Source organism: Staurois parvus, unplaced genomic scaffold (genome assembly GCF_062004578.1).
Source record: "Staurois parvus isolate SC_StPar_1 unplaced genomic scaffold, SC_StPar_1.0 ptg000233l, whole genome shotgun sequence".
In the NCBI taxonomy this organism is placed as follows: Eukaryota; Metazoa; Chordata; class Amphibia; order Anura; family Ranidae; genus Staurois; species Staurois parvus.
This window is the reverse complement of record NW_028318029.1, coordinates 1,071,829-1,096,772: the sequence shown is the minus strand read 5'-3', so window position 1 is coordinate 1,096,772 and position 24,944 is coordinate 1,071,829. Positions and strand designations below refer to the sequence as shown.

At 45.4% G+C, this 24,944-nt stretch overlaps 1 protein-coding gene across 2 annotated transcripts in view; it reads left to right on the top strand.

The window, feature by feature from the left end:
• Positions 1-24,944, top strand: part of NALCN (sodium leak channel, non-selective) — a 694,063-nt gene that overhangs the window by 347,008 nt on the left and 322,111 nt on the right. For both annotated transcript variants that reach the window (XM_089679951.1, XM_089679950.1), the window contains one exon: positions 6,038-6,124. In XM_089679951.1, the coding sequence (XP_089536077.1) occupies positions 6,038-6,124 (87 nt within the window). The remainder of the gene's footprint in view (positions 1-6,037; positions 6,125-24,944) is intronic.

Genomic DNA, 24,944 nt, shown 5'->3' with positions numbered 1-24,944 from the left:
TTTTACTTTATACCATCAATTACTCTAGGTGTGTATTGGAGATTGTGGCATTATTTTGTAAGGTGCCTTAACCGGTGTTGGACAAGTATAAGGTTGTCCTAAAACCCAAGGTTTCTTTTTTGCCCAAAGTGGTCTCTTCCTTTTACCTTCTGACATTTTTCTGTCCAGCTTCTAAACACCCTAGAGAGGATTCTATTCCTGTTTGAATGTGGTTTATGTTGTACATGTTTATCTGTTGGATATGGGCTCCTTTAGACTTAAGGATTTTCTCTTTGTCCTTCGCAAAGGCTCTCACAAAGGGCATTCTGCTTCTTGTTCCACCATCCCTAGGTGTTTATGACAGATCATTGTTCAAGCCTGTTCCCTACAGTGTAAGGTTCCTCCCTTTACTGTTAAGGGACACTCCACTAGATTTGTGGGAGTTTCGTGGGTCTTTCATCATCAAATATCTGTTTCACAGGTTTGAAAGGCTGTCAACTCGTCTGCTGTTTGCACAATTTTAACAGGTGGATGTTCAAGCCATTGCTGATGCTGGATTAGGCTGTAAAGCTCTGGGATCAGCTGTCTAGTTAGGATCTTTAATCCTTGTTTTGTTTTTGTGGGCCTGTTGGAATTTGCTCTGTTGCTCAACCCTATACAGTGCCCTTTATGATCAAGAAAAACGGATTTTTCACTTAGCTGTAAAATCCATTTCTTGGAGTACAGTACAGGACATAGGACCTCCTTCTCAACTTCAGTTAATAATAGTTTATTGCTTACTAAAAAAACCCCTAAGGATTGCTGTAAGTGGGAGGAGCCAGTTGTCTTGGACTATGCCCTGTGTGCGGATTTTACAATTATGTCAAAAATCCTTTTGTGACAGAAGTGTAGGAAGGACAGAACACACAAAGAAGATGGTAAACACACAAACCTTTATTGAACTATGGAAGGCACTCAATCAGGGCAGGAAGGTAGCGTCCAGGTACCCAAAAAGGGGAAGAGAGGGGAAGAGCCCAAAATAATTGTAATCCAGCCCACGATAGGGTGCTTTGGGTAGTGATGGCCCAAGCACTCAGGGGGGCAGTCCAGGTAGCTATAATCCAGGCACGCAATGGGGCAGTTCAGGTAAGTGTAATCCGAGCACACAATGAGGACAGTTCAGGCAAGGGTAATCTGCTTGCGGACACTCAGCAGCAGGCGGCTTCTAGGGACACTCATGGTAAGCGGCTTGCAGACACTCAGCAGCAGGCGGCTTCTAGGGACACTCACATTAGCAGGCTCACGGGGACTCAGCGGGGCCCTGGCTGTGGGGTCTGACCTCAGCACAGCCCTCACACAGCTCTCTAGGGACAACAGCAGGCTCACGGGGACTCAGCAGGATCTTGGCTGTGGGGTCTGACCTCAGCACAGCCCTCACACAGCTCTCCTGGGACAACAGCAGGCTCACGGGGACTCAGCGGGATCTTGGTTGTGGGGTCTGACCTCAGCACAGACCTCACTAGCTCTGTAGGGACAACAGCAGGCTCATGGGGACTCAGCGGGATCTTGGCTGTGGGGTCTGACCTCAGCACAGCCCTCACAGAGCTCTCTAGGGACAACAGCAGGCTCACGGGGACTCAGCGGGATCTTGGCTGTGGGGTCTGACCTCAGCATAGCCCTCACACAGCTCTCTAGGGACAACAGCAGGCTCACAAGGACTCAGCTGGATCTTGGCTGTGGGGTCTGACCTCAGCACAGCCTTCACACTGCTCTCTAGGGACAACAGCAGGCTCATTGGGACTCAGTGGGGTTTTGGCTGTGGGGTCTGACCTCAGAACAGCCCCCACACAGCTCTCTAGGGACAACAGCAGGCTCACGGACAGTCCAGGCAGGGAAAAGTAAGGGGGGGGGGAATCCACAGACAGTCCAGGCAGGGGCGATATGGTCACACATTAAAGCCATCTGGGCAAGGGCAATAGGGCGCACAATAGGGACAGTTTCACACTCCGCTGCATGCGGCTTGTAGGGGCACTCACGGCAGGTTGTTTCCAGGGGCAACCAGCAGACAATGTGCAAGAACACTTACGGTTTCAGGGATGGCAGCAGTCAGCGGACAGGGACCCTCACAGCAGTCAGCTTTCCAGGGACAGCAGTGATCAGCAGACAGGGACCCTCACAGCGGTCAGCTTTCCAGGGACAGCAGCGATCAGCAGACAGGGCCTCTCACAGCAGTCAGCTTTCCAGGGACTGCAGCGATCAGCAGACAGAGACCCTCACAGCAGTCAGCTTTCCAGGGACAACAGCGATCAGCAGACAGGGACCCTCACAGCGGTCAGCTTTCCAGGGACAGCAGCGGTCAGTGGACAGGGACCCTCACAGTGGTCAGCTTTCCAGGGACAACAGCGATCAGCAGACAGGGACCCTCACAGCGGTCAGCTTTCCAGGGACAGCAGCGGTCAGCGGACAGGGACCCTCACAGCAGTCAGCTTTCCAGGGACAACAGCGATCAGCAGACAGGGACCCTCACAGCGGTCAGCTTTCCAGGGACAGCAGCGGTCAGGGGACAGGGACCCTCACAGCAATCAGCTTTCCAGGGACAACCAGCAGGAATACAGGGACTCAGCGGGGGTCCTGGCTGTGGGGTCTGGCCTCAGCTCAGACCCCACACAACGCTTCTCTCAAGAGCAGGGGACCAACAGGGCAGTCAGCTTGCCAGGGACACAGCAGGCTCACGGGGACTCGGCAGGGTCTCGGCTGTGGGGTCTGACTTCAGCTCAGACCCCGCACAGCACCCTGTCCTGAGCAGGGAATGAACACATACACCCACCTGGGTCCTGCGTCGGCCTTCTTAAGCCGGCGAAGGACACTTCCCGGTTGCCCCGGCAACTGTCTCCGCACGCCCCCCGGCTGACGCAGCGCGGGCACGAGGCTTCCCACGCTCTGCGCCGCTGGAGACAAAGGTCGTGCTCCGAAGAGTGCGGCCAGAGTCAGGGGGCAATGAGGCACGCCCCCTGACTCTGGCCGCACTCTCGGTAGCGCAACCTTTGTCTCCGGGCGGGCGCAGAGCGCGGGAAACCTCGTGCCCACGCTGCGTCCGCCGGGGGGCGTGCGGAGACAGTTCGGAGGCACCACGCCGTAACCCCCAGCGGGGGGTCACTTTCCCCCCATCCTGCACAGCCTTTCTTCAAAGGCTGCATCAGGATGTGAGGAGGTGACAAGAGGCGGGGGGGAGAGGTGCCACTTCTCATCCTGTGCAGCCTAGCTTCAAAGGCTGCGACAGGATGAGAAGAGGGTGAGGAGACACAGGGGAGACACAGGCACGGGGGGGGGGGGTGGCAGAATAGGAGCAGGCACTCTGTGACACCTTTTTTTTCCTGACAGTTACTTTAAGTGATAATATAAAACTAAGGGTAGAAACTGTCTCAGGCAAATTAAAAAATACCAGATATGACTAGCCTTATGCAACAATCTGAAAATTCCACTGAACTAGGAAATATTTATATTTACCTTTTTTTTTAAATCTAAGCTGGGGTGTCAGATCACCTGAAAAATATGATTGTCATCACCTGAACAGCTGACTGTCATCTGCTGCACTACTATGAATGCTAGACAATGTGTAAGATCAGGCAGTTGACAAAGTTGTACCTCAGATTTTAAGTGACTGTTGACCCTCTGATTACCGCATTAGTGGCAGCACCCACATTTCTGTTCCTACAGGCTCCTTTTAAATCCTTACTTACTTGTCTTAGACAGTTCTTTCCTCTAATGGTGTCATACATCAGCCCCAAGGAGAAAGATTAGGGTCCCTTTCACATGAGCAATCCAATCAGGTCTACCTGTCAGTTTTTTGGATGGTCCATGTATCTCTATAGACCCATGAGTGTAAACAGACTTGTGTACGTGTTCATCTGCCTACCTCCAATCTGATCTGGACTCCTAAAAAAACTGTAGCACCCTCCTAGTTATGTACTAGGATGTGTACAATTAAATTCAGCATAGCTGTGTTTCTCTGCTTACCAGAGAGGCTGTCAGATAAATTCAGTGTGGTATTCTGTTTGACAGAGTGCTGTGATTGATTAGTCAAGTCTGCTCATGCTACTCTGGTGCTTTTAGAGTTTGTCTGAGTTCTGCCCGCCTTCATGAAGCTATGAGAGCTTTCCAGAACATGGGAAGGGGCTAGGCAAATGAACAGCATGAATATGGATACAACTCTGGCCAATTGCAGGGGAAGGCAGTCCCATTCCCAGGAGTGGATTGCACCAGCCAGGCTCGAGGCAGGCTACCTCACCTGACAACTGCTGCCATATGGCCTCAGGTGGGTCGATCTGAGGGTTTGAAGTTAGAGAGAGTGACCCTGGTTCTTCAGTAAGATGACTGGGGGGAATTGTCCGTCAAAGCTCTGTCTGGTATCACTGGAGGGTTTTGCCTGGACAATTGGAAGGAGGCAACCATTCTGTCCATGAGCCTTGTGAGTACGGACATTGAGAAATTTGGGAACGCTGTGTGCTAGATATCTCCCCTGGTGCTTGATGGTCAGCGTAGGTCTGGAAAAAGGTCAGGGCTAGTGTTCTGAAGAGCTTGTCCAAGTGTTGCTACGACAAAGGACTTTGCTCAGCTATGATATCTTTGGGCTGTCGCAGTCTGTTGTAACTAGCTTGTGCCTGAGAAGCTCAGCCCTGTAACTACTAGTACTGCTAAAGGGACCTTTCTCACTTCTAAAACTACTTGCTGCTATATGTTACAAGGAAATCTGCTATCTACTGTGAGCCAAGACTTTTACAGTGTTCTACTAAGAGGTCAGCTAGATGTCCTAAGTGTGAATAGTTCTCATTTGGAGTATCCTACTACAATTCCCCATCCCTATCCCTACTTCTACAATAAACTCCAAAAACAAAACATCCCTTAGACTGGTCATTGAAGACAACAAGCTGAAGTGTGTTTGAGTGTATTGGGTGTAGAAATACACTGTGCCTGGCTGCGGGGAAAAGAAAGGGGAAACCGGGGCAACAAACAAGCAGCCCTTTTGAGGGTAGCACTACAAAACAGAAGGCGGATCTAGGCAGATCAGATCCGAGGGCAGTTGTCCTTTTACACCCAGCTGCCCATAGAACAGAATGGGCTCTATCTGTGTCCGATCTGTATAAACTGAGTGGACACAGACCTGCTCTGCTATGCTCATTAGGGGATCAGTGGACCGATCTTCTGCTGAACAAATCAGATTCCACCCCATGTGAAAGGGGTCTAGAAGTAGATTAGAGTACTGAAAAGGTTCTGTTATGTTTAATATCAGTTTATTCACTTGTGTTTTGTTTTTCATATCTGACAATCTTTTTCAAAATAACTGCAGAAGAATGCATTCTGTTAGGTCAGTTACCATAAAAAGGGTATTATAGTAAACTTAATAATTATACTAAGAATGCCATTTTTGTAGATAAACTATAGTGTCATTTCTCCTTGTCTAGGAAGGGTTTTCTTGTGTTGAATTCCAATACCTAAGCCTCAGGACACACAGCAGTCAGGGAGGCAGCTCTATGTTCCAGCTCTTGCTTCAGGGTAGCTTTGAAGGAAAATTGAAAAGATCTTTTCAAGACACACAGTGGGTGAAATGCTTTTTGCAACATGTCAGATTTTGCTCAGCAAGACATTTGCTTAAGGTCAACTGATCTGAAACATGGTCCCTCGTGGTCGTATGTGTCAATTTAGCTTAGCCTCACACATCTGATTTATTGTAAAGCTTATAGCCATGTTAATGCCAGCAAAACAAACTTCTGTGAATCTTGATAGGATGAAACATGAGTGGAGAATACCCAGAGAGGTAGTTACCTTTAAAGTGGTTCTAAAGGCAGAAGGTTTTTGTACCTTAATGTGTTATCTGCATTAGGGTAAAAAACCTTCCACGCTAAGCTTCCCCCAGTCCCCCTTTTACTTACCTGAGCTGAATCTCGAGCCAGAGGAAAAAACACTGCAGTTAAAATCTACTTTTATAGAATGTGTTATCTATTTCAAATGTATAACATTATTATTTTCAATGTACAGACCATAGATATGTATTGATGCCAGACTATGTTTTTCCCACAAGATGTTCCATGAAGATTCAGCTGGTGGCTGGCAATTGGTTGCAGTTGATGTGAATAAACCTCAGGGAAGAGCTCCAGCATGTCTCCAGGTAACCTAGGTTTTTAATTGATTATATAATGTTTTGGCAATTTTTTGGTTTTGAAAAATTAGACTGTTCATATTGTTTTTATATGCAAATCAGAGGACAAGTGCATTTTGTTAATAGCTTAAGAGCTGGTTCACACATATGCGAATTGGATTTATGTTGAACCGCATCCAATTTGCATGACATGTGAAAGAACATTGCTTTGTATTATACCTGTTCACGTATGTCCGGTGCAGTCGGAGTGCGGATTCAGTGCAAATTGAAAAAGAGTCCTCTCTGAGCAGTGTGCTCCGGCTCAGGTGCGAATACAGGACCATTGACCTTAATGGGAATGCTTCTGAATAGCACGTCATTCAGTTGTGAACAGGTTAAAATCCTGACCTGATTCTGATGTAAACCTGACCTGATTTTGATGTAAACCTGACATGAAAACTGAACAACTACTTTGTCAATTAGCTGTGAAAACAGCTCCAATTTGCACCGCACATGTGTGAATCCACACTAAAAGTTCTAAATGGACCTACATGGTGAATGTTCATCCTTGGAACTGAATAATAATTTATAGACAATGAGCAGTAGGTATGTGTATTAATCACAACATTATAGCTAAGTTAAAAATAGATTCACAGAATTATCTAACTTTGTTCTCCTGTGCTGGATCCTTGTAACTCTTGGGGAAGCTTTACTCTGACATATGACTAAATCACTATTTATCCAATTAAGTCATCATGGGTTTGTAACCATGACTGAAAAAAAAATACAAATAAAAAGACAGATTCAACCCAACAGACAGAATTGCATGAGTGGACTGTGCAGGCTGATGAGCAAATTTCTTAAATTGAATGGCTGATTTGCTGTTTTTATTTTTATAGTTTGTTTTTGTGTGTTGCCAGTATAATTAAAGAGGTAATAATATTTTTTTAATCTGGAATGTAGTGCACCAAAAGTCTCTAAATTAATATACAGATTTATCCAGTCCACAGAACTGATAGAGCAAGTTATTTCTAACGAGTGGCGAGAGACACCTTCTCTTCAAAGCTTACTTTCTTTTATATCCTTCCTCATTATGGTTTACGGGGTTATTACTGATAACACTGTTCAACAGGTAAAAAGTTTTGGGCATAAAATTAGCTAATCTTACATAATTTTGGGGTGCTGAAAACTAAAATGACCCTAAAAAATGTTGATTGGCTCTAGTTTCCATGATATATTCACCCATCTAATGACGTAAGCCATTCAAAATTATGATGCAACTTCAGCTGCATATTGCGCAATTGATACTGGTGACCAATAGAAAATTGCATGTATACTGAGATGATGCAATATTAGCCTTTAATTGCATCACTTCACTGCATAAAAGCTGCAGTATCTGTAGCTGATTGTAGTTCGACAGCGTCTTTACATTTCGTGTTATGCTTATATAGGCTACTCAGTAATGCCTCGAACTTGTGTGAATAAAGCAGATAATTTCTGCTATATCTGCGGTGAAATAACTTTTATCTCACAAAAAAGGAGGATAACAGGAATGATTAAGAAAGCCTACAACTTGTATTTTGGCTCCAAGATAGGAGACCAGGACAAGAGCTGGGCACCACATATATGCTGCAATTCTTGTGGGACGGCACTGGAGCAATGGTTGAATGGAAAAAAGGCATCTATGCCTTTCGCTGTGCCAATGATTTGGAGAGAGCCAACAGATCATATTAGTAATTGTTACTTTTGTATGGTGCCTCCAATTGTAAAAGGGCTAAATAAGAAGAAAAAGTTATCTGTGCACTATCCAAATATTCCATCGGCAATACGTCCAGTTCCTCATGGAGAGGGGCTACCAATTCCTAAAGCACCAGAATCCTTCGTGGTTGAGTCAAGTGAGGAAGAACCTGAAGCGTGTAGTCACGTGCAGTTGTAAGAGATAGCCCTTTCCTCGAATACAAGAGAAAAGCCAAGAGAAGCAAAACCGACACAAACTGAAGACAAAACTAGTGAGAATCCTAAGTATTAAAATGATTCAACTTAGCTTATGGCTATAATTTTTCTTGGTAATCCTATGCAATATATTATGCCATTTAGGCTTTGTTATGTAGTCAATATCACTTGCTTTATATTTGTGGAAAGACATCTATCTATATAATTATTGTGCATTATGTAGTCATTACGCCTATAGTAGAAAACTTTCCGTTTACAGAAAAACTAGAGCCAATTGACAAATTTCATTGTTATATTTGAACTCAGAATGTGAAATTCATTAACAAATGGATCCTTTTGTTTCCAAAACTGGCAAAAAATAAAAATTTGTTGAACAGTGTAATGGGTTATCATAGAATTAGAAATATATACCATAATGCCAATTTAATGCCCCAAAAAAGTAGATAGAGACATATAGTTGCGTACATTGCCTTTAGATCACATAAAACCCAAAACCTTTACATGAATGTGATTCCAGCTTTAAAAGACTAAAAGTGTGCCTTTTGAATGCAACTTCTTTTTTTTTTAAAGAATAAAGCTGTGTTACAGCCTTTTCTACAGCCTCTTGGCTTTAAATAGGGATTATTCTTCATTCACGGCATTGATGACAGACATTTACATTGGTTTGTCATGGGCAGTATACAATTGTTATTGGACTGCTTGAAATGGGATCCCCTTCAGCCGCGGTAAGATGGCCAGGATTCTGTGAAGCAATGTTTAGGGCACCTTTTCTAGCCCCCTCCTCTTGCTACGAAGGTGAGCAGTGTGGTCCTATAGAGGGCTGCTCAGTCACTCAGGTAGACGCCGAATCCAGCTGTTGCTATGGTCAGCAGGAAGACGACCATTAGACATGAGCCACCTGTGTGCAGGTCCTCAGCTACAGCTCCCAGCAACACCTGCTGCTTTGTCGCTCGCCCATTGCCACAGGACTTTGAAGATTTAAGGTAGTTGGGGGATGTTAAGACTTGAGCATGAATTGGATTAAAGTGAGGTAGAGGTCCGCATAATCAGCCTCACTCTCTCTTCCCAGTTTCCATCTTGTTCTAATGGCAGGACAAGAGCCGAGACAGTTGGAGATGGGCTGCGTGAAGTGGTTGACCAGGGCGCCTTTTGTGTCTTGCCGTGTTCTTAGCATACCACATCACTTGCGGAAACCGCCTTCATGAGCGTTGTCCTATTCTAAAAGGTTTCATCCGCTCAATCTGCTGGAATCTGTCTTCACATGCTCAGGGTAGACAAGTCCCTATCTCACTGAAGGTCAATGACCCAACGGTTACTCTCAACCTGGTTTGGCCAGCCTGTCGAAGCTGTTGCCTGGGGTGTGGCAGCTGCGCATGTTACAGCTACTAGGAGCCACAGGTGAGAGCTGAGCGACAGGTGGGGACCAAAGGTGGATGAGCTGCCCTAGAAGGACACGACCTGTCCTTGCATCAGAGGTGCTACCCCTCCCTGCACACCCCATACAACCCAATGTTTGCAATATAACAACACAGTAAAAGAGTAATTGAAAAAAAATGCTTGAAAATTGTATTTCATATTGTTGGACAAGGTTGAAGAAGTGATTTCAGAGGGAAAAAAGTGACTCACTCCTGTGGGCCATCTGGCTGCAGCAAGTGTAAGGCTGGCAATATATTATACTTTTTTCTTGTACAATTTTCCTTTAGATTAACCAAAACCATATAATATGAGTCAATCCTAACCACTTCAAGTCCGGACACTTTTACCCCCTTCCTGTCCAGGCCAATTTTCAGCTTTCAGCGCTATTACACTTTGAATGACAATTGCTCGGTCATGCAACACTGTACCCATATGAATTTTTAAGCATTTTTTGAGACAGATAAAATTTTATTTTGGTGGTATTTATTCACCACTGGGATTTTTATTTTTTGGCTATATAAATGAAAATGTCCAAAAATTTTGAAAAAAGGTGTTTTTCTTATACAATTTTGCAAATAAATAATAGTTCATCAAAAATCTTGGCCAAAATGTATTCAGTTATTTTTTTATTAAAAAAAAAAAAAAATAACCCAAATTAGTTTATAACCAAAAATTATAATTTTTAAAACTTTTTTTACATTTTTATTTTATTTTTTTATATTATTATTTATTGGAGTTTTTTTTACATACTGTCACCCTAGCAGTACAGTGTCACCATTGTGACACTATACTACTTGTGGGGGGTGATGAAGATTTTTTTTTTTTTTACACTGATTTCTTTTACACCCATAAAGGCTGTAAAAGCAATCATTTCTCCTTTTCTCTGGCTGCATTCTTGCAGTCATTGAGAAATACTGTGTGAGCTGTGATTGGTCACAGCTTGTCACATGGTACAAAGCTGTTGTGAATAACCTTGTAACATGTGACCTCTATGATCATTCACAGATTTCACACGTAGTAAGCAAATATGTCAGAAGTGACATTTTGCTTACTACTCTGCATATACTGATTACTGATTGGCCAGTCAGTGATCACATGATCGGGACCTCGCAGAGAGAGGTCCCGTACGACAATCGGTGTTCCACTCCGGACACAGCGGGCATCGGATTGCAGTGCTGCGTGCTCCCAGGGAGCATGCACAGTCCAAAATGGCAGGCGCCGTTTATGAACGGCAACCCGCCCCTGGACTGCCACCGTCCGGCCGTTTATATACAGCGGCCGGACGGCAAGTGGCTAAACACTTTCAATTTGTATACAATCAGGCAGGCCCTTGCACTACCTAGTTGATGGTAAATCTAAAGAAAATTGAATAAGAAAATTGTATAATGTATGACCAGCTTAAAGTGTTACTAAACCTAGGACCCTGCATTCACTATATCTGGTCTCCCCCAGTACATAGAACATGGAAATGCTATTATTTTAGCAAATATAAACTGCTAAATTCCTTTTCTCATCAGCAGTTAGAGCACTCTTGTAATTTCTATCAGTGTTCAGCAGAGCACTGGTTAAAGCTTGTAGGAGGAGTTTTGTTTCTGCTCTAGGAGGATGCAGAACCCCTGACCTCTGACTGGACAGTGGACAGATCAGAGAAGTCAGGATCAAACAGCATTTTTACACAATGCAGAGGATTAACCCCTTGGGTTCATCAGTGAGTATATCAAGCATGCTTTACTGCATATGCAGACTGATTTTACTGTTGTTGGTTTAGTAACACTTTATTAGCAAGCAGCAGTAGTGGTCATAGAACACCTTGTTGTGTTTCACAATGTGGTGCTTAATCAAAAGACCTCTGTTAGGTTCATATTGTTTCCCTCCATAGACAAGTAGTAATAGTGTCAGGGAGCGAGGAGCCAGACACACAAGGAGGTGCAATTAAAGGTAGGTTTATTATTCAAAAACAAGACATAGTCTATGCAAGTCCAACAGCTATAGCGGATGACTTGGTAGAACAGTAGCCAGGAAGGATGGTTGCCAGAGCCGGGGGCAGAAGCCAGGAAGGATGATCGCCAGAGCCGGGGTCAGAAGCCAGGAAGGATGGTCGCCAGAGCCGGGGTCAGAAGCCAGGAAGGATGGTCGCCAGAGCCGGTGTCAGAAGCCAGGAAGGATGGTCGCCAGAGCCGGGGTCAGATGGCAGGAAGGAGTCTTGCCAAAGCCGAGTCGGTATCCAGGAGAGCAATGACAAACTAAACAGGAGCTTGCTGCTGTGCAACAGACAGGACACAAATGCAATGGACAGCTACAAACAGCAGACTTATATGTGATAAGCCGACACCTCCTGGGGGAGGAGCCGCAGAGGGCTGAAAGCATAAAGGATCCCACAATGCTTTGCAGACACCTAAGATGGATGCCAGCACATCGAGCAGCACAAGACCTGAGGAAAGGTAGGACCTTGACAGTACCTCCTCCTTAAGGGCCCCTCCCCCTCTGCGGCTCCACATAAGGGTTCTGGGGAAAGCGGGCGTGAAAAGCGCGGAGGAGGACAGGAGCATGAACATCCGCGGAAGGAACCCAGGAACACTCCTCGGGACCATAACCAAGTCAATGGACCAGGAACTGCACCAGACCGCGGACCAACTGAGATTCCAGGATGCGGCTCACCTCATACTCCTCATGACCGTCAACCCGGATAGGACGAAGCCGAGGCAGAGAGGCAGTAAAGCGATTACAGACCAGAAGCTTCAACAGGGATACGTGGAAGACATTGGAGATACAAATCCCAGGAGGAAGAGCAAGGGCATAGGCAACCGGGTTCACCCTGCGGAGGATGCGGAAAGGACCAACAAAATGGGGAGCCAGTTCCGGTGCGGGCACCCGAAGATTGAGGTTACGAGTAGACAACCACACCCGATCTCCGACCTGGTATGAAGGAGCGGGCAGCCATCTACGATCAGCCTGGAGCTTCTGGCGCTGAGCTGAGTCCTTCAAGGACCTCTGGATCTGCCCCCATGAAGAACGCAGGGCAGCAAGATGGTTATCCACAGCCGGAATATCCTGTGGCGAGAACAACTCAGGCAATACTGCGGGTTGGAACCCATAGTTGGTCATGAAGGGAGACATCCCGGAGGAGGAGTTGACAGCCGAGTTCCTCACAAACTCTGCCCATGGCAGGAGATCAACCCAATTGTCTTGATGGTCTGAGATATAGCAGTGAAGGAATTGTTCCAGGGCCTGGTTGGAACGCTCCGCAGCCCCATTGGACTGCGGGTGGTAGGCCGAAGAGAAGGAGAGCTTGATACCCAACTGAGAGCAGAAGGCGCGCCAGAACCTGGACACAAACTGGTTCCCACGGTCCGAGACAATCACCTTAGGTAACCCATGCAAGCGAAAGACCTCCCTGGCGAAAACCGTTGCCAGTTCTTGCGCAGTCAGCAATTTTTTGAACGGAACACAATGGCATATCTTGGAGAAACGATCAATGACCATAAGAATGACCGTATGGCCTCGAGACGCAGGGAGGTCTACAATAAAATCCATGCCCAGGTGTGACCAGGGATGCTCCCCATTGGGAATGGGTTGCAGAAGGCCCAATGGAAGATGCCGAGGAGATTTATTCTGGGCACAGACAGAACATGCCGCTACATATGAGGCGATGTCGGAACGAAGAGATGGCCACCAGAATAAACGAGAAACGACCCAGGACAGCTGGTTCCTCCCTGGATGCCCGGCAGTCTTGGAATTATGGTAGGTACGCAGCAAGCGGGTGCGCAATCCCTCAGGTACAAAACATCTACCAGCCGGTCTCTCAGAGGGAGCATCAGTTTGAGCCGCCAAAATCTGCTCCCCAAGGGGAGAAGTCAGGCTGGTATGAATGGCAGCCAGGATCTGATCCGGAGGTATGACCGAGGTCGGCTCAGAGTCCTCCCTAGACAGCTCAGAGTATTGCCGCGACAAGGCATCAGCCCTGACATTCTTGGAGCCAGGCAAATAGGGGACCACATAGTTAAAATGCGACAAGAACAGAGCCCATCTGGCCTGACAGGGTGTTAACCTCTTAGCTTCCGAGAGATACGTCAGGTTCTTGTGGTCAGTGAGAATGAGGACCGAAACCGCAGAACCCTCGAGCAGGTGCCTCCATTCCTTGAGAGCCTGAATAATGGCCAACAACTCCGTCTCCAATCTGGCAGTTGCATTCTGCAGAGGAAAGCTTCCTGGAGTAGAACCCACAGGGAAGTAGGGGTCCATCGGGCGACTGACGCTGAGACAGGAGGGTGCCTACTCCCGTCTCCGATGCGTCAACCTCGAGGACAAAAGACAACCCAGGATTGGGATGAGACAGTATCGGAGCCGAAGCGAAGGCGGATTTCAGAGCTTCGAAAGCTAAGATGGCCTCAGATGACCACTCGTGGGGATTACTGCCCTTCTTGTCAGATCTGAGAGAGGCTTGGCCAGCGTGGAGAAGTTCCTGATAAACTTCCGATAATAGTTGGCGAATCCCAAAAAGCACTGAATGGACCGAAGACCACTAGGATGAGGCCACTGCAGAACCGCCGAAACCTTCTGAGGGTCCATGGAAAATCCCACAGCGGAAATGATGTAGCCCAAAAAGGCAACCTGGGATCGGTGAAATTCACACTTCTTGAGCTTACAGAAAAGCTCGTTCTCACGTAACCGTTGCAGCACCCACTTGACATCCTGGATATGATTCTTAATCGTGATTCGATTGAGACCCCTAAAATCAATGCAAGGCCTCAATTCACCGCCCTTCTTTTTCACGAAGAAAAAGCCAACTCCTGCTGGAGAAGTAGACTTGCGAATATGCCCCCGGGAAAGCGCATCCACAATGTACTCCTCCATGGCCTGATTCTCCGCAACCGGAAGAGGATACACCCTGCCACGCGGAGGAGTGGCACCGGGTTTTAAGGTTATGGCACAATCGTATGGACGATGAGGAGGCAGAGCACTGGCTCGCACCTTGTCAAACACGTCCAGGTACTCCCCATAGTCAGTAGGCAACACAGAGTCCGAGGAGACACACAACACCTTAACAGGTCCACGGATGCAACACACTGGAGACCACGAGAGAATCTCGGCTGACCACCAATCAAAGGTTGGATTGTGCTTCTGAAGCCAGGGATATCCCAAAACCACGGAGTAGTGCGGGGAAGAAATTACCAGGAAACAGGCCAAGTCCCTGTGAACAGCCCCAATAGCTACTTCAACCAGCAGGGTCTCGTGGGTAACCTGCGGAGGTTGCAGGGGCCTGCCATCTATCGCCTCAAGGACGAATGGAATAACTCGAGCCTGCGCGTTTCGTCTTCGACGTGCTCACGGAGTGGACGTGAGGGCGTCGATGACAAAATGCTTAGGGCGGGGCTTTGATGTTACGTCATTACTTTTCCCAGCGATCGACTGCGCATGTGCCGAGTGGCTGGGTTCGTTCATTGTGTTTCTTACATGCTGTTAATGCTGGTGTCGGCTGGGACACCTTTTGAGTTAAGTGGGATGAGTGCATAATAAATTAAATTGTTTTAAAGGTACTGCACTATGAAGTTGTTGTTTTTTCCGAGTGTCTGGCATAACGCCCTTTGGATATGAATAAGGTGAAGTCTTGGAGAAGTGGATTTCCTTAGTGGTGTATTTGATCACAGATCATTGCTTCTTTCACATTGGTTTGTTTGGAGCCGGTTTCTGCAGAAAATCATTCCCTGAAGATCTATCCATGAGTGGCTCATTACCCTGCTAACCATCGCCCCCAGAACAATATATGCTTCAGTTTCTTTTAGCTCTGGTGAGTTCATTTAGTACTTTTGGTGGTGGATTGTCACAAATTTTTTTTCATCTTTTTTGGACTTGATTTTTACACATCCCATTTAGACAATAGATAGTACCATTTAGATATGATAATAGATTCAGACATATTTAATCAATGCTCACTGCTTTCTAACTGATAATACAGACAAGTCAAGACTTGTTGTTCTATGAGCTTGTTGTCATTGAGTTTGCAGTCTTATGATTCACCGTTCTCCCGCTAAAGTAATCTGAAGAGGAAAGGTAAAAATGTTTTTCCGATTAGGCAAAATGAATCTCAATCTGTGTAGCTTTGTAATGGTATTTAAATGTTTCCCTGTGCTGTTAAGTTCTAAGAGTGATTCTGTTCACAAGTTAATAAAAAAGAAAGTGTGCATTAATAGGATCATGGTTATTTAAGAGTATGAGGTCTACTGCCAGGAAACTGGTAAATGTTCAATAAAAATTATATGTACTGAGAAAATTGTTTTTTTGCCGGTAACAGTGCCTCCTGCTGCATTAAATGCTGTTCTGAATAGCCAGGCACGAATATCACAGTAACATAGAGTGTGTGGTACAGGAGGCCAGCACAGTCAGACTTCCCTTCCTGCTCATATGAGAATTTTAACATTTTTAGAAGTGGATGTAAGTTGCCTTAATAAATAATGAACATGACTCATGCCTGTCAGACTTATTGTGTAAACTTGGGGACTATTTATTATGTAGGGAACTTGTCTACGACTCAAGCAATTCTCTTTATACCCACATTCACTTTCATTCTTACAAACTACAATTACAGTGAAGATTAATATGATATTGAATGCCCGTGCAGTCATAATATAAATACCCTGAAATGGATTTATGACAATATTGTATGTTTTATTATCTTTATATAGTCAATACAAGCATTAATAGAAGAATAATAAGGTAGGGGGAGAAATGGGGAAATCTAAAAGCAGAAAATATGTGTTTTAAAATAAGACTAGACACCTGTGCAATATAAAACTCAAAAAGTAAAAAAATAGCTGAATATCATAAATAACAGGGAAGAGAGGGCAGGAAACAGTTACACTATAAAGATAAATATTTGTCTCCATTTGTTACAAAAAAAAACCTGACCATTAAAATTAGATCAGTTACAATTAGTGAGTTTTAAAAAGAATTAGGGGTTCTAAAGATTCAAGGTTTTTTTTTAACCTACATGCATTCTATGCATAAAGGTAAAAAACCTTCTGTGTGTAGCAGCCCCTCCAGCCCCCCCTAACACTTACCTGAGCCCCATCCCAATCCAGCAATGTCCATGAGAGCCTTGGTTCTCTAGTGACTCTCTCACTCCTGATTGGCTGAGGCAGCAGCAAGAGCAATTGGCTCTTGCTACTGTCAATCACAGCCAGTGAGCCAATTAGGAGAGGGAAGGGGTGGGACCAATACACGGCTCTGTGTGTGAATGGACACACAGAGCCTTGACTTGCTTGGGTGCTCCCATAGCAGGCTGCTTGCTGTAGGGGCAACCAACAGGAGGAAGGGGCCAGGAGCACTGGCGGGCACCCAACTAGAGGAGGATCCGGGCTGCTTTGGGCAAAACCACTGCACAGAGCAGGTAAGCATAACATGTTGTTATAAAATAAAAACTTTAGTACCACTTTAAAGTTGAGGGAGACACCATATGAAAGATCATGTCAATCAAAGAAAGCAATAGCTTCTGCATTTGATAGAATTTTCCAGATGTATATTGTATTATCTTCTATTACTTTTATGATGTTGTGGTAGATACTAAGGGGTTGATAAAAAAAATTCACACAGTGAAGGTATATGTACTGTATATTCCTTCTACGTGAATGGGGCAAAAAAAAAATGTAAATAGGCTATATCCTGTGCTGTTCAAATGTAAATAATTGATTTTTAAATGAAAAATACTGCATTTATTCAATAGATGGAGCTAAGTATTACAGGAAATTCCTATAATACCTAGCTCTATCTAGAGGACAAATGTGGTAATTCACATCAAAAATCAATTATTTACTTTCAGGCAGCTTCAGATATTGGTTTTTTAAATATCTTTTTTTTGCCCCATTTGCACAGAACATCTGTACTTTCACTTTCAGTGGGCGAATGACTATGTAAATTCAAGTCAACCCCTACGTTTAGCAAAACTGAGTGTTCAGTTTTACACCACATTTGCACTTGTTCTCAAACATAATCAATCTTTATCAATCGGGTTTAAGCCATTTGCTTCTGTCATGCTTGGCATGAGGTATAGTAAACGTACGGGGTATACAAATGGGTCTAATTACTAATTTTTATATGTTAATATGTTTAACCTCCATCTGTGTTCTATATCATCAGTCCTGGATGCACAGGTGCCACATTCCAAAATAAAATAAGAAATATGCACTTAGTTTTTTAATTTATGTGTACGTGAGTATGTGTAAATATGTTCAGTTTTTGAAGGCATACTGTGTTTCTCAGTGCTTTGCTGGCTAAAAACAAAGAGAATATATATAGTTTTTTCATTTATTTGTAACTAGAGAGCCTTTGCAGCCAGCAGATTTTGAGCACAATTCTGGAACTACATAGTTTTAGTTAGTTTATTGCCGTACTGTGAATAAGAAGATCTCATTTAACACAAAACAACAGTGAAGTGAGTCAGATGAATGACTCAGAGTAGGGTATACCCTCTTCTCCACTCCTAGATCTTCAAACTGCAGAATCAGTGAACAGCTAGTGCTGGGCTTTCTTATTTGATGGCACAACATGTAATGAACATACTGAAGCATAGATGTGCTTCAGAAAATATTTCTTACAGAAAATGGAGTGGTAATTTTCTCATCAGTGGTAAGAGAGTGGTATGGTCTAATTTAAATCTGGCTGGCTGAAACAGCTATTTTAAAGAAAGTATTGGGGTATTTAAGTTTGATATAAAGAAACGGTATATTCTTTATTTGTCTTGGTAGAAAATCCATCTGATACTGTTGTGTGATGTCTGTCACATTGTCAGCGCAGTTCTCAAAGAAAATATTTTTTTAGAAATGTGTGTTTAGCTAGTTTTCTAGGATTTATTCAAATCAATTTAAAAATAGCAGAATAATCATCCATTTCATTTAGCTTGCAGTTTGGAAAGTTGTTTTTTTTTCTTGCTCATCATGATTGAGTTTGTTAAATTTAAGACATGCTAAGCACAATTGAGAACTCTGAAAGCTTTTAGAATTGTGGCATAAAATAATACTGGTGATTTTGTGGTCAATAAACATTTTAGTAAATTTAGCCTACAGTTCCTACTGATGTACGGATTTAATAGTGCTTAGGACCTTAAAGATAGGATCGTTAATATCAATTAAAAAGCAAAACAACACCTGTTAATGCATTATGTGCAGTCTTTGGAAAATCCTAATTAGCATTCAAACAATCTACAAGGAAATATTCAGGTATACAGTGACAAATGGCATCTTTGAAAATGTAGTTTTAACTTCCAGATCCCAAGCTTGCTAAGTAGGCATTAAATTATGATAAATACTGCCTTATTTGAAATTCATTTTTGCTTGCCAACTCTATAAACCTGCCAGTGTTGCACAGAAAGGGAACACCTGATGCTAAAGAATAAATGAATAACCTATCAAACCTTGAGACAAATCGGTTATGGTTCTGCATTTGCTCTTTAATGGTTATTCTATACACTATAACTAAGTACTTTGGCCATTTGTTATGTATTAATCCTCCCCTCTATTGAAACAAATGTCAGCTTTTGCAAATTGTGTATAAATATATACAATGTTGCCTTTATGAAGCCCAGAGGTCTCACTCATTTTCAAGCCCATAAAAAGTCACCTCTGTGTTTACGCTTTTAAAAAACTGATAGCACTGAGTATACAATGCATGGTCTGTCTTCAAGCTGAAAAATATTGGTAATGCCTGAACCACAGAGGAGACTGTGGAACGAACTTGAAATATTTTACCAGGGTAACCTATCTGGAGGTTTGCATGGATAAAAATTCCTGCAACTTTGACAGATTCTGATGTCCATGGAGCTGCAGGCAAATTGATGACATGAATTGGAGACCTAAGATTGGGAAGATTGGCCTGGTGCCTTATTTAAAAGTATGTGAATTCTTGTAAGATATAAACAAGATATTCATGTGTTTGTAGCTTATTAAAAGTATTACTTCTTTTCTGATAAAGACCAATTTCTTAACACATTTGCTGTTTATTGTCGAGCTGTTGTGTACTTTGTTTTTAGTGTTTCTATAAGTTCCATTTGCGTCAATGTTCTTTTAGCATAATTGGCAGTCTAAGACAATGAATATCAAAGTTTCCAGTAATTGGTTTGGTGATCCATCATCTCCGGAAGTTACAGTGGTCACAGACCAGTAAGTTTCTTGCATGTCCCTACACAATTAATTTTTCTACAAATAAAGTAAATGCCAATTGCCTGATTTTTTTTATGTTTTTTTAAAGAGTTTACAGACATTTACAAAAATGGCAATTACCCAAACAAAATAAATCAGTCATGGTCAATTGGCCACTATCCAGTAAGTGATTACCAAGTGATGTATATTGTTGCCCATAGATATAAATGGCATTGCTAAGTTTAGCAAGACCATGGCAAGATCACCTGTGCCATAAGAACGCACAGAAGTGATATTTCATCTTATAGAAAATACAATGAAAATCTCTGTGGAGGTCCTGGGTCCACCTTTTACTGGTGTCTTTTCTGGTTTCCCTATTATAGATATGCCATAGGATCAAACATCAAAAGGGTACTTTGCATTAATGGATATTGTCCATGGGGTAATCTCCCCACCAAATTATCGAAAGTTATTGAGTATTTTTTTTTTTTTTTTTAATAAATTCTTTATTTTCAAACTCCTGCAGAGCAGAGCAAATGGTTAAGGTAGAATACATTACTGAATGATATGCAGGTCAAACATTTTTTGTTTTGAGTATAGAGGGAGTTCAAAGGCACTGACGTTCCGAATATGTACAAAAGAAAACTAACATATGGTATATTCAAGTGGAATTGCTGCTCTGACCCTCAGTTTTCCCATTTTCTGAGAGGGAAATGTAAAGGATAACAGATTGAGAAGGGGACAGGGTAAGTGAAAGGAGAGGAAGAAAAAAAAAATAGGGGGGTGTATGGAGGGATAACTTCCGCAGCTTCCCGTTCAGGATGTGAACCGGTTACCGAATATTTTACCACATCAGTCAAAATTGGTCCATTCCAGAAATATCTATTTCCCAGTCTAATTTAGGTCTACTTACCTTTCGAGTGTCTACAGAACAATTCTGCTTTACTGGTGGTTCATTCATTCGTATATAAAGTTTTTGCCAATAGTGTTTAAATTTATGTTCCAGGAAAAAAACAACAGATCTTCAGCTCACAATATGTTCTAGATGTAGTCTTTCTTATTACCTCATTAGCTTTTTTACTTGCTAATGCATTCCTACAGAAAAATTAAAATGCATGGTAAAATATTTAACTGGCCATCCTAGCAGGGAATTCCATGTCAAGAAAGTAGGTAACTTTGCAAGCAAAAACATCACACATACTGAAGCAGTTACACTGAAGTTTTCATCAGTAGCATACTTGTGATTTTCCATGTTTTTTGCTTTTTTTATTGACTTTTAAAGTTTAAAAAAAGTAGAATTGAATGTTTAACTATATTTCACTGCCAGGGCGGTAAGGATGTGGAACACACTTCCAAAATTAGTAGTGTTAGCGGGAAGTATTGATAGTTTAAAAAAATCTCTTAGATGGGCATCTTAGTGAACACAATTAGAGATGAGCGAATTATTCAAAAATTCGGTTCGGCTGATTCGCCGAATTCGCCGATTAAATTCGCTTCGTGCCGAATATATTCGCTGCGAATTTAACTTATAAAAAGGGTGTTTCTAGGCTTCAGAGAGCCTTTATATTAGTGCAGAACACTGTACCTTTAATTTAAATGCCCTTGGAGTCTGCTGGGGAAGAGAAATAATACTGTCAGTCAGTATGACATGCAGATGAGTGCCGTCGATCTTAGAATCACCGCACACTTCACTCATTTGGGCAGTCACTGGGCCAAAACCAGAGTGTGGAGCCACAGTGTGGCGGTGGAGGCAGCAGCAATGGGAGGCCATACAGCACCCTATGACAAAATGGAACCCACCAGCAGTGTGAGGAGACCTGAAAGTGGCACATGGCAGAGTGTGGCGATGGAGACAGCAGCAATGGGAGGCCGTACAGGGACCCATGACACACTCTGGACCTGGCAGCAGCATGAGGAGGCGGTACAGGGGCCCATGACAGATTACGGGCCTGGCAGCAGCATGAGGAGTCGGTACGGGGGCCCATGGCAGATTACGGGCCTGGCAGCAGCATGAGGAGGCGGTACAGGGGCCCATGGCAGAGTGGCGGAGCGTAAGCAGCTAAAATTGAAGGCCATACAGAGGCCTATGTTAAAAAGTCCCCCCAGCAGCAGCGTGGGGAGACGACTATCAAGAGTCCAATGGCAGAGTGGCGGAGCAGAAGCAGCTTCAATTGAAGGCCATACACAGGCCTAGGTTAAAAAGCGGAAGCCGTCAGCAGCGTGAGCAGACGACAGAGGCACATGGCGCAGGGTGGCGGTGGAGGCAGCAGCAATGGAAGGCCATACAGCACCCTATCACAAAATGGAACCCACCAACAGTGTAAGGAGACCTGAAAGTGTAACATGGCGCAGGGTGGCGGTGGAGGCAGCAGTATTCGGAAGACATACACAGGACTAGTTTAAAAAGCGGAAGCCGTCAGCAGCGTGAGCAGACGACAGAGACACATGGCGCAGGGTGGCGGTGGATGCAGCAGTATTCGGAAGCCAAACACAGGCCTCGGTTAAAAAGCGGAAGCCGTCAGCAGCGTGAGCAGACGACAGAGGCGCAGGGTGGCGGTGGAGGCAGCAGCAATGGAAGGCCATACAGCACCCTATCACAAAATGGAACCCACCAACAGTGTAAGGAGACCTGAAAGTGGCACATGGCGCAGGGTGGCGGTGGAGGCAGCAGTATTCGGAAGACATACAAAGGACTAGTTTAAAAAGCGGAAGCCGTCAGCAGCGTGAGCAGACGACAGAGGCACATGGCGCAGGGTGGCGGTGGAGGCAGCAGTATTCGGAAGCCATACACAGGCCTAGGTTAAAAAGCGGAAGCCGTCAGCAGCGTGAGCAGACGACAGAGGCACATGGCGCAGGGTGGCGGTGGAGGCAGCAGTATTCGGAAGCCATACACAGGCCTAGGTTTAAAACTGGAACCCAGCAGCGTGAGCAGACGACAAAGACGCACATGGCAGAGGATGGATCTGGCAGCAGTATGAGAAGGCGGTACAGGGGCCCGTGGCACAGTGTGGTGATAGGTGGTTTTTATAGTACTTTATTTTGGCCTCCCTCTCAGCAGGTGTGAAAAAGGCCACCATTTTTGAACGGTAGCGAGGGTCCAACAAGGTGGACAGCCAAAAGTCATCCCTCTGTCTGATGGTTATTATTCGGCTGTCGCTACGCAAGCAAGCGAGCATGCTATGGGCCATTTGTGCCAAGGAATGCGAGGGACTCCCTGCCTCCATCTCCACAGCATACTGCCACGGTGCGTCTGGGTCCTCTGTCTCCTCCTCCTCCTCTACCAGATGCTCCTGCTCCTCCACTCCTGTCCGCTGAGTGGAAAAACCACCCATTTCACTCAATAATTCCTGAGCACCAATGTCCTCCTCTACCTCCTCCTCTTCTTCCTGTCCTGCCCCCACAGGGGTCATGTGGCGTTGAGATCTGTGCGCCACGTCTACCGCACCCTGACCAGCCATTGTTAACAGCATTTGTTCCAGGACGTGCAACAGAGGAATGACGTCGTTCATCCCATAGTCCTGCCGACTCACGAATAGCGTGGCCTCCTCAAAGGGCCTGAGCAAGCGGCAGGTGTCACGCATGAGCTGCCAATGGCTGACATCGAAGTTACACAGGGGAGTAACTTTATCCGCTTGTAACATCAGGAAATCGGTGATGGCCTTTCGCTGTTCGTAAAGGCGGTCTAACATATGTAGGGTTGAATTCTACCTTGTTGCAACGTCGCAGATCAGGCGATGCTGTGGAATTCCGTTCTGCCGCTGCAGCTCAAGGAGGGTGTGCTTTGCGGTGTAGGAATGGCTGAAATGCATGCAAAGTTTACGTGACATTTTAAGGATGTCTTGCAGTGGGATGGTGGATTTTAAGAACCGCTTGACAACCAGATTGAACACGTGAGCCATGCATGGCGCATGGCACAACCTTCCTTGACGCAGAGCAGACACCATGTTCTTTCCGTTGTCGGTCAACATGGTTCCGATTTTCAGTTTGCGCGGAGACAGCCATCTGTCGATTTCTCTGTTCATTACACTCAGAAGTTCCTCCCCTGTGTGACTACGTTCGCCAAGGCATACCAGGTGCAGCACAGCGTGACACCGTTGCGCCCTGCACATGTGATATGCCGGTCGGGTAATGGGACTTGGCACGGGGGTGGCGGCTGAGGACACGGCGGAAGAAGAGGTGGTAGAGGCGGACATCTTTGCTGGACCAAGGACGTGCAAACGTGGAGGCAAAAGCGGCATGACCTGTCCAAGTTGCTGGTGCGGCTGTGCCGGCACCACGTTCACCCAGTGGGCCGTAAATGACATGTACTGTCCCTGACCGTAGTTACAGCTCCACACGCCGGCGCTGCCGTGCACTTTGGCAGAGACCAACATGCTCAAAGACTGGCCCACCATCTCTTCTACATGTGAATGCAGGGCTGGCACTGCCTTTTTGGCGAAGAAATGCCGGCTTGGCACTCTCCACCGCGGCTCGGCACAAGCCATCATTTCTCGGAAAGGTGCTGAGTCCACCACTTGGAAAGGGAGGGACTGCAGCACCAGCAACTTGGACAGGAGGACGTTCAGCTTCTGCACCGTCGGGTGCGTGCTCGCAAACTGTTGTCTCTTGGAAACGGATTCCAAGAAAGACTGCTGACGGAATCCGTGAAGAGGAGTAGCAGGAGAAGGAGAATCTGAACGAGCGGAAGATGCCAACGAGCGACAACTCCCCTCAGCAGAGGTGTTGGAGCCTTGACTGGCTGATAGAGGGCGATTGACGTCGGGTGACGGAGCAAGTAACGGAGCGGGTGATGGAGCGGGGGCTGGGGCAGGCAGAACCGCCGTATCTTTATCACGGTTTTCCCAGGCCACCGAATGGCGACGCTGCATATGCTGACGCAACGCTGTAGTCCCAACATTGGCCCCCTGGCCACGCTTGACTTTCTGGCCACATAGTCGACATACGGCTACGTTTACTTCCTCGGGCGGCGTGACGAAAAATTGCCACACCGCCGAGTAGGAAACTTTGCCCCCGCTACTCCTCACTGGCTGACTGCTACTTCCGCCGTGCACACCGGCACCACTACTGGCCGTGGTGGTAGGCTGCAGTGGAGCTGGTGCTCTACTCCGTGGCCGTTTGGCTCCACTGACACTGCTGCGACCCTGCTGCCTCCGGGGCAACCCACCGACTGTTTTGCTCGCTGGCAAGCTGGCACCCTCTTCTCCTGATGATGCGGAAGCAATAGCCTGATGACGACGAGGCTGCCAAGTGCGATCAGCCTCATCATCATCAATTAGGGTCTCCGCGTCACTACTAGCCCCCTCGGCTGCGTGTGGGTCAGGAGACAGACCTGTCTCTAGACCGGCTACCGA